This window comes from Piliocolobus tephrosceles, unplaced genomic scaffold (assembly GCF_002776525.5).
Source record: "Piliocolobus tephrosceles isolate RC106 unplaced genomic scaffold, ASM277652v3 unscaffolded_45390, whole genome shotgun sequence".
NCBI lineage: Eukaryota > Metazoa > Chordata > Mammalia > Primates > Cercopithecidae > Piliocolobus > Piliocolobus tephrosceles.
The window spans coordinates 1-9,006 of record NW_022330299.1 but is presented as its reverse complement, the minus strand read 5'-3'; the positions used below and the strand labels follow the sequence as shown (position 1 = coordinate 9,006).

Below are 9,006 nucleotides of genomic sequence, written 5' to 3'. Positions count from 1 at the left end.
TGGTGATGACTGTCATGATGATGATGATGATGGTGGTGATTATTATGATTATGATAGTCATGATGGTGGTGATGATGATGGTGATGATGGTGGTTGTTATAATGATTATGATGTTGATGGCGGTGATTACGGTGATAATGATATTGATGATGGTGATGATTTTTATTATGATGATTATAATAATGGTGGTGGTGATGATGGTCGTGGTGATAATGATGATTATGATGGTGATGATGACGATGATGATGGTGATGGTGATGATGGTGATGGTGATGATGGCGATGTTGGTATCCCAGAGAGAGAAGAGCATGAGGTGAGATCATGACAAGGCTCAGAGCACAATCCCACCACAAATGCTGTATGAAATATACTTATTATTGTTATAATCATCTCAAATTATTAGGTATGTGGAGACATTCCCCTCCCAGGGGCCATCTCCCCTATCCTGGGCTCCCTCTTTATAAACAGGAGCTGAGCTCCCCTATAGGAAACTTCCCTTCTGGTCTTCCCCTCAGCAGCACGCCCTCCATAGAGCATGTAAACTTCCCCCAGAGAAGGAGGAGACACAGGTGGGTCCCCTGACCCTGTACCAAGGGGGTCACTGTGCCTGGCATCCTGGAAAGAGTCATTAATGTAAGGAAACTTGTGTCCCTGAAATAGGCCATGATCAATGGCATTTGAGTTGTGCTTGGCTAAGGGATGGGAGAATGGACATCAGATGGCAGGTGCTGAATCATTTTACTAATGAAGCCTCTGCCTTGCCCACATCACGAGAAGTTTTCCAGCAGCTTTGGAGCCACTGCTTTTTTTGTTTGTTTTTTATAGAGATGAGGGGGAAGTCTCACTATGCTGCCCAGGCTGGTCTTGAACTCCTGGCCTCAAATGATCCTCCTGCCTTGGCCTCCTAAAGGGCTTAGATTACAGGTATGAGCCATCGTGCCTGGCCCAGGGCTACTGCTTTAAGGGAGGTGCAGCTGGTCTCCCCAGGCTGCTGTCTGCACATCTTAGTACATTAGCGTGGAGTGGGCAGGCAAAAATGTCACACACCTGCTGAATTCACTGTTTGGCTGATTATTAGTGAGGTGGGACATCTTTTCTTTTGTTTAACTGTTTTTTGATATTCCTTTTCTGTGAATTACCTGCTCGTAATATCTGCTCATTTTTCTACCACTCTTTCTTTCTGTTTGTTATTCACTTATGGAAGCCACTTAGATGTTGCATATACCAAACTGTTGACTATTAAGCATGAGGCAAACATCGCTCCTCAATCTGATCTATGTCTTTTCATTTGCGTATGGTGGTGGTGTTTACAGGAAGAGGTCTACAGTTCATCGCAAGGCTCTAGAGGGAATCAGGATATGCCAACCTGAGGTATGCCGTTTTGGCATCAGAATTCTTTTGAGCAGAAAGCACTAGAGTTCCTAAAATTCTTGATCTGCCTAAAACCAGAGCCTCCCCAAACAACTCCATTGTCCTAAGTCTCTCCCCAGGAGCAACTGTAATCTCTTCTTGGAGGTGAGAAGCCCCCCCGCCCACATCCCGGCAGACATTGTCACAAAGGACCATGTCTCCCATCTGCCCTCCTGAGGGCCCATTTATCTTTCTTTTTTTTTCCTTCTTTTTATTTTATTTTATTTTATTGTTTTATTATACTTTAAGTTGCAGGGTACATGTGCACAATATGCAGGTTTGTTACATATGTATACTTGTGCAATGTTGGTGTGCTGTACCCATCAACTCGTCAGCACCCATCAACTCGTCATTTACATCAGGTATAACTCCCAATGCCATCCCTCCCCCCTCCACCCTCCCCATAATAGGCCCCCGTGTGTGATGTTTCCCTTCCAGAGTCCAAGTGATCTCGTTGTTCAATTCCCACCTATGAGTGAGAACATGCAGTGTTTGGTTTTCTGTTCTTGCGATAGTTTGCTGAGAATGATGGTTTCCAGCTGCATCCATGTCCCTACAAAGGATATGAACTCATCCTTTTTTGTGGCTGCATAGTATTCCATGGTGTATATGTGCCACATTTTCTTAATCCAGTCTGTCACAGATGGACATTTGGGTTGATTCCACGTCTTTGCTATTGTGAATAGTGCTGTAATAAACATACGTGTTCATGCGTCTTTATAGCAGCATGATTTATAATCCTTTGGGCATATACCCAGTAATGGGATGGCTGGGTCATATGGTATTTCTAGTTCTAGATCCTTGAGGAATCGCCATACTGTTTTCCACAATGGTTGAACCAGTTTACAATCCCACCGACAATGTAAAAGTGTTCCTATTTCTCCACATCCTCTCCAGCACCTGTTGTTTCCTGACTTTTTAATGATTGCCATTCTAACTGGTGTGAGATGGTATCTCATTGCAGTTTTGATTTGCATTTCTCTGATGGCCAGTGATGACAAGCATTTTTTCATATGTCTGTTGGCTGTATGAATGTCTTCTTTTGAGAAATGTCTGTTCATATCCTTTGCCCACTTTTTGATAGTGTTGTTTGTTTTTTTCTTGTAAATTTATTTGAGTCCTTTGTAGGTTTTGGATATGAGCCCTTTGTCAGATGAGTAGATTGTAAAAATTTTCTCCCATTCTGTAGGTTGCCTGTTCACTCTGATGGTAGTTTCTTTTGCTGTGCAGAAGCTCTTTAATTTAATTAGATCACATTTATCTATTTTGGCTTTTGTTGCCATTGCTTTTGGTGTTTTAGACATGAAATCTAAAACATGCCTATGTCCTGAATAGTATTACCTAGGTTTTCTTCTAGGGTTTTTATGGTTTTAGGTCTAACAGTTAAGTCTCTAATCCATCTTGAATTAATTTTCATATAAGGAGTAAGGAAAGGATCCAGTTTCAGCTTTCTACTTATGGCTAGCCAATTTTCCCAGCACCATTTATTAAATAGGGAATCCTTTCCCCATATCTTGTTTTTCTCAGGTTTGTCAAAGATCAGATGGCTGTAGATGTGTAGTATTATTTTTGAGGGCTCCGTTCTGTTCCATTGGTCTATATCTCTGTTTTGGTACCAGTACCGTACTGTTTTGGTTACTGTAGCCTTGTAGTATAGTTTGAAGTCAGGTAGCGTGATGCCTCCAGCTTTGTTCTTTTGACTTAGGATTGTCTTGGAAATGTGGGCTCTTTTTTGGTTCCATATGAACTTTAAAGCAGTTTGGATAGGAAGAATCAATATCGTGAAAATGGCCATTTATCTTTCAATAAAGTCCTTTGCGTTTCCATAAGTGCGCCTCTACCCTCCCCACCCCCATTAGGACGAGATGTGAGCTCCAGAATCTCACTGCTCCTCTGGTATTTGTTTATTTCTGGGACACTCTCATGCATGTGAAGTTTAAAATGTCCAAATGCATGCTTTCTTCCTGTTTTTGTTTTTTGTTTTTTGTTTTTATTGAGACAGAGTTTCACTCTTGTCACCCAGGCTGGAGTGCAGTGGTCATGACGATGATGATGATGATGATGGTAACGATGATGGGTGATGATTATTATCATCACAGGACACTCGGCTCACGGCAACTTCCACCTCCTGGGTTCAAGTAATTCTGCTGCCTCAGCCTCCCGAGTAGCTGGGATTACAAGCATGTGTCACCATGCCTGGATAATTTTGTATTTTTTTTCAGTAGAGACAGGGTTTCTCCATGTTGGTCAGGCTGGTCTCGAACTCCCAACCTCAGGGCATCCGCCTGCCTCAGCCTCCAAAGTGCTGGGATTACAGGCGTGAGACACCGCGCCTGGCCACTTTCTTCCTGTTAATGACTTTCACCAGTTAGGCTCCCACCCACTGCAGGTGAGAGAGTAGAGGAGAAGTTTTCCTTCCCCTGCAGTTCTTTGAAATTAGTTTTCTCACCTAAACCTCCACTCTGCTCTCCCAGCAACCAGTGAAGGTTTCTCCATTAAATTTAGTTCAAGACTTTGTAAAAGCAGAAACCCAGGAGGAGAAGAAAGTCTGAGCAAAACAATCTTCTGAGCAGAGTTTCTGTTTTAATACATTTCCCCAGGAGATGGGTTTCGGCTGGAGGCCCTTTCAACCAGGTCGATCTTCGCCCAGAGGGTGGGGGGAGATCGGTCCCTGCCGGGTTCTTTGAGGCTCTTCCCAGTGTGAATTAAAGGATCGGGGCTAGAGCTTGGGAAAATCTCCTGGAGAATCCACGGAGCTGGGGGCTGCTGCCAAGGTCTGAGGTGCGGCCTCTGGAGGGGAGCCCTGCAGACTGCAGCTGCCCTGGGCTGGGGCTCCCGCTCGGGGCTGCCCTCTCTGCTGACCCACCGTGGTCAGACCCCGGTCTGGGTGGAGCAGCCACAAGACATATGTAGGTCTCAAAGGCTCCTCTCTTGCGCTCCTGGGGAACAAGGCGGCAGCGGACCCTGCTCTTTTCCTGCCTGGGCCACCATCTTCAACAGGTGAATGCATCTCTTTAAAGCCTGTGATGGAGGATGGAGGCTGGGGGATGGGAATGGGGAGGGGACTCCAGGAATCCCTGGGAAGGAGGAGGAGGAGAAGGCCCTGGCCTTCGGAGCCCAGCGAGGCCCCGTCCCCTGTGAAGGCTGCACTCACCCTGAAGTGTGCCTGTGCCCCAGAGATTTGTTTCCATGTCGGGGTCTCATCTGGCCAACTTCAGGAGCCTCCAGGTGAGCCAGGAAATGGGAACCTGTCATGTAGGGAATTCCCCATCCCGGTTAAATATTTCCCACGCCCACGTCCCGAGCTGGCAATGGGGCCTCCTGTATACGTGGTGAGTGTTCTCAAGAGGGGAACCTCCTCCACTTCCTGCCAATCACACACTTTTTAAAAACAAATCCACAAATTAAAACATTTTGACAAGCCGAAGAGTGGTGCATGTAATGCCCAATGAATGAGAAAAGAAATGTGAAAAATTCATGCCTTATTTCACTCTGTGTCACAAAAATGAATGTGTTGTTTAGGCTCATAAATTTTAGAAAGGAGTTTTTGCTAAAAAACAAAAATTGCAACCTTCAGAAATGTTGTCTGCTCCCACGGCTCTGAAACAAAAGCACGCCATTCTCAAAGCAGGAGAGAGCCCAGCTCTGCTCCCGGAAACACCCAGGGCCTTCACCCCAAATAGCGGATCCTGTGGGACCCTTAGCACTGGGGCCCTGGGGCACTGGGTGCTGGGCCTGCGTGGATTTCCCAGACTTGCTGGAATTCCGTGCTTTGGAGCAATCTCCTTCATGCGGGGGAAGCAGAGGAGAAGGCCCAGGGAGAACGGGGTGTAGAGAAACGACAGGTGCCCCGTCCTGGGGGAATCAGGAAGGGGTCCTGCAGCCCCTGGTGTGGCGCTTCCCCCATGCACAGTCCAGGCCCCCCACGGCTTCTGCAGGGCCCACCTCAGCTCGGGGTCCGGGCTGAGCCAGCGCTCTCAGTTTCTTCAGCTGGGAAATGGGTTGCTCAACCCACTTGCAGGGTTGTTGAAGCTCAGGCCATATCCTCAGGGACAGTCAGTTCTGGAAGCCACAGTCTGTTGCCTGCAAATGTGCTCCTCAGATCGCCTTCCCGCCCACAGCCGCTCAGCCCACCGTGGTACCAAGTGGCCAAAGTCTAAGGCCATACCGCCCTGAACGCCTACGATCGTCTGATTTCGGAAGCTAAGCAGGGTCGGACCTGGTTACAACTTCCATGGGAGACCGAATGGCGAAGGCGCTGGGCTTTCTTCCTCAAACCCCAGACCACAGCGCGATCCACAGGGACACTGTTGGAGGCCACGGGGCTCACAGGCCTGTCCCGGACCCAGCACCTTGGCGAAGGCAGTGGGGATCCCGGTTGGCCGCCCAGGGCCACAGTCCCTCCCAGAGCCAGACGCGGACGGGGAGGGAGCTCTCCAGGAGCCTCACGCGGGACACTGAGCACGGCCCCTCCCCGCACACGCGGTTGTCCATAAATGGAGACTTGACACATTCGTGGATTCTGTTTTCCCGGGAGGGTCGCTGGGACCGGTGTGAATTCTCCCGTCTCACCCCACAAATCCTACTCACAGGCATCCGCGAGCTTTCCCGTCTGACTTTGGACAAGTAAATTGTGTTTTCTCTTTAAAATGACAAACAGCGCGAGCTTCTGGCGCCCGTGTCAGACTGGAATAGAGACGCCGTCCCACGGGGGAGAGACGCTGACGGCTGAGAATTCTCTGGAACCCCCAGCGGCGCTGACATCCCAGCACGGAGCCCGCCCTGCGCCTCCCTCCCCGGCTTCAGGTCCCGCCTCGGCCCTGCCCACCCGGGGCTGCGCTCCTCGCAAGTCTGCGGCCCCCACGGGGCCCTGGGACCCAGCGCGGGTCTTCTGCGGACGCCTCCAGCCAGCGCCGGGTCCCTGCCCGGAGGACGCTAATGCGCGTCCTTAGGCAGGTGAAGCAGGTGCAGAGACGCTTCCTGCCCTCCCCACCCGCTGCCCGCGCAGCAGCCACCGAGCCTCGACCTGCGGCTCCCGAGTGCACAAAGTCCACGCTCCTGCCCGGGACCCTGAGTCAGGGCCTGTCCCACCCGCCGCCCCGCTACGGCCCTGACCCCTCCTGGGCACACGGGGCCGTCCCCGGAGGCGCCTCAGGCTCTGCCCTGCGGTTCCCCATCCCGCGCTGCTTCCTGCCCTCTGCTGCAGAGGGACTGTTCCTTCCGTTAAATCCCTTGTGCCTGAATCCACCCTGTGTGTTCTCTTTTCTCAGCAGGACGGTTTAAAAGCCCAGACCCCCTCCCTGCAGAGCAAATGTCCAGGCTTCAGTGGTCACTGTCACATCCCAAGATCCCCCTTCATCAGGGGCTACTCGAGACTGGGCTGAAGCCCCCTGTAGAGATGAGCTTGGTGGGCTCAGCTTTAGGGAACTTTGAGGTTCACTGCCCTTAGGAGGGGAGCCCTCTCCAGTTCTCCGCAGTCCCCACCACTCCCTATCGTCACCCCCGGGAACCTGCACTCCCATGTTCTGCCTGGGCCCTGAGGGCATTTGAGCCCTGGGCCCGTCCTGAGTCAGTTTTGAGGCTGGGCTGTGTGGAGCCATGGAAGGCCGTGGGCATGGGGCCAGCTCACTGTTGGGGGCCTAGTTTTCTCACTGTCCAGCCGTGTGATTCAGGACCCCCCCCCCCATCTCTATGTCTCAGTGATGACAACCCTGGCCGTGTGGGTCCTGGTGGGCCTTGGGTGAGTTCCTCTGCTCAGACCTGAGCACTTAGACCTTGCCCTAGCTCTGCCCTGTGACCTCGGCAGGTCACCCGGGGTCAGCTTTCCCACTGGAGTGTGGGGACTGGAACCAGCCACTCCCAGGTCCCTCCTCTGAGGTCTCTCTTGGCACTGGTCCTGGGGATAGGGCTGCAAGGGACTCTGGCCTCTCTCTCCCCTCTCAGTCCCACTTGCCTTTGTCCTGCCCCCTGAGATGAGGGCATGGACGGCCGGGTACAAGACGGGGAAGGCAACCTTGCAGTGGTGGTAACCCTGTGCGTTAAAGCTGGGCCTGGCACGTGGACCTCCTGTGACCTTCCCCACAGGCCCGTGAGGCCGAGCTCGGCACTGCCCAAGACCACACCATCCATGTGCAGTGGAGCTGGGGTCCAGGCTGCCCACCAGGGCAGTGACTGCAATGGCGGCAGCAAGGGATGGTCACTGTCATGAGCTGAAGCCAGGCGCTGCGCTGACCTTGAGGGAGGGCTCCATGCTTCCCCTTCCCACAGCTGCAGTGAGGCCTAGGAGAGTGAGGTCGGCTGTGGGTTTGAGTCCTGGGGTGCCCCTGGGCTGACAGGCCCCCCCAACCTGCTCCTCTAGTGCCCCAGCCCTGGCCCACCCACCTCCCCTCCTCTCACTGCCCCCCTGGCCCACTCTGCTGCGGTCTCAGTGCCTTCCCAGCCTGGGCATCATCTGGTGGGAGGAAAGTGAGGGCCCCAGACTGTGTGATCCTGGCACATGACTGTGATGTGAATCCTACAGCAACGTTGAGCAGTGTGCTACCTGGGCTACGTCACCTGCCAGCCCTGGTTCCTCTTCCTCTGCCTCTTCCTGCTCCTTCATTCTCCCTCAGAGCTCTAATTTTCACTGAGATTTTATGTTTCATTTAACAAATGTCTGTCTCCCCACTTGAACAGAACCTCCATGAAGGGGGAAGGGAAGAGTGTCTGTTGTATAAAAGTTGTATTTCAGGGCATAAAACAGTGCCTGCCTCAAAGGGAGGGCTCAATAAATATCTGTTGAATGAATACTTGCGTGGGTCAGCAAATGAATGGCTGAATGAATGATTTCTCCTTCCCCTTGGCACTGTCTGGAGTCCCCAGAACAGGCGTGGGCAGCAGTCCCCGGTCTGTGGCCTGTCCCACTAGACTCGGGGTCTGATGCTTGGTCTGGGTGGAGATCACCCACCAAGCTCCCGGACTGATCCTCTGCTCACAGGAAGCTGCGTCCGGCCCAGCTGCCAGGAGCTCGCTGCAGGGTGGAGGGAAGAGCAGGGACGATCTGCGAGTGCCTGAACAGTACACAGGAGCCGAGAAGCCGCTGCTTAAAATGCAGGCGTTGAAAGGAGTTTTGATTCCTTTTTTGAGTTGAATATGAGATTTCCGAGCAGCCATGACAACTTGGAGTGGTGGAGACGGGGAGTCCATTCCTCAGTCAGATGGAGGAGGGGGTCCCCCTGGATCTCCTCTCGGGGCTGGAATCCTGATACTTCATCTCTTCCCACCTGCCCTGGGTGTATCTGGAAAGCTCCTGGGAACAGGGTGGGTCCTTGTTTTAAAGGTTGTAAGTCGAGAGCACCTCACGTAACTGCCCGGGGGCGGCTCTGATGGGCCTCAGTCTGCTTGCGATGTCACACAGGAAGCCCCTGGGGCCTCGGCCGCTCAAGCCCTCCTGGGTCAGACCAGATCCCTGGGCTCCGCGGGCTCCTCTGTGAGTCCAGCATCGTTTCCTGCGCAGTGACCCAGGCCGGTCCCCGTGGGCTCTGACTAGGGGACAGTGGGACTCGGGGTTGGGGGGCCTGCGTGAGTCATGGCTTCACTGTCCACCGTGACTGGGAC

At 52.3% G+C, this 9,006-nt stretch overlaps 1 protein-coding gene across 1 annotated transcript; it reads right to left on the bottom strand.

The window, feature by feature from the left end:
* Nucleotides 1-7,349: 7,349 nt before the first annotated feature.
* LOC111522954 lies at nt 7,350-8,934 on the bottom strand (the record flags this gene model as incomplete). Its single annotated transcript, XM_026453709.1, is given in 5 exon segments — nt 7,350-7,753; nt 7,756-7,813; nt 7,815-7,924; nt 8,357-8,419; nt 8,752-8,934. Coding segments are annotated over 5 exon segments (818 nt in total), but the record flags the coding sequence as incomplete, so codon positions are not given.
* Nucleotides 8,935-9,006: the final 72 nt, after the last annotated feature.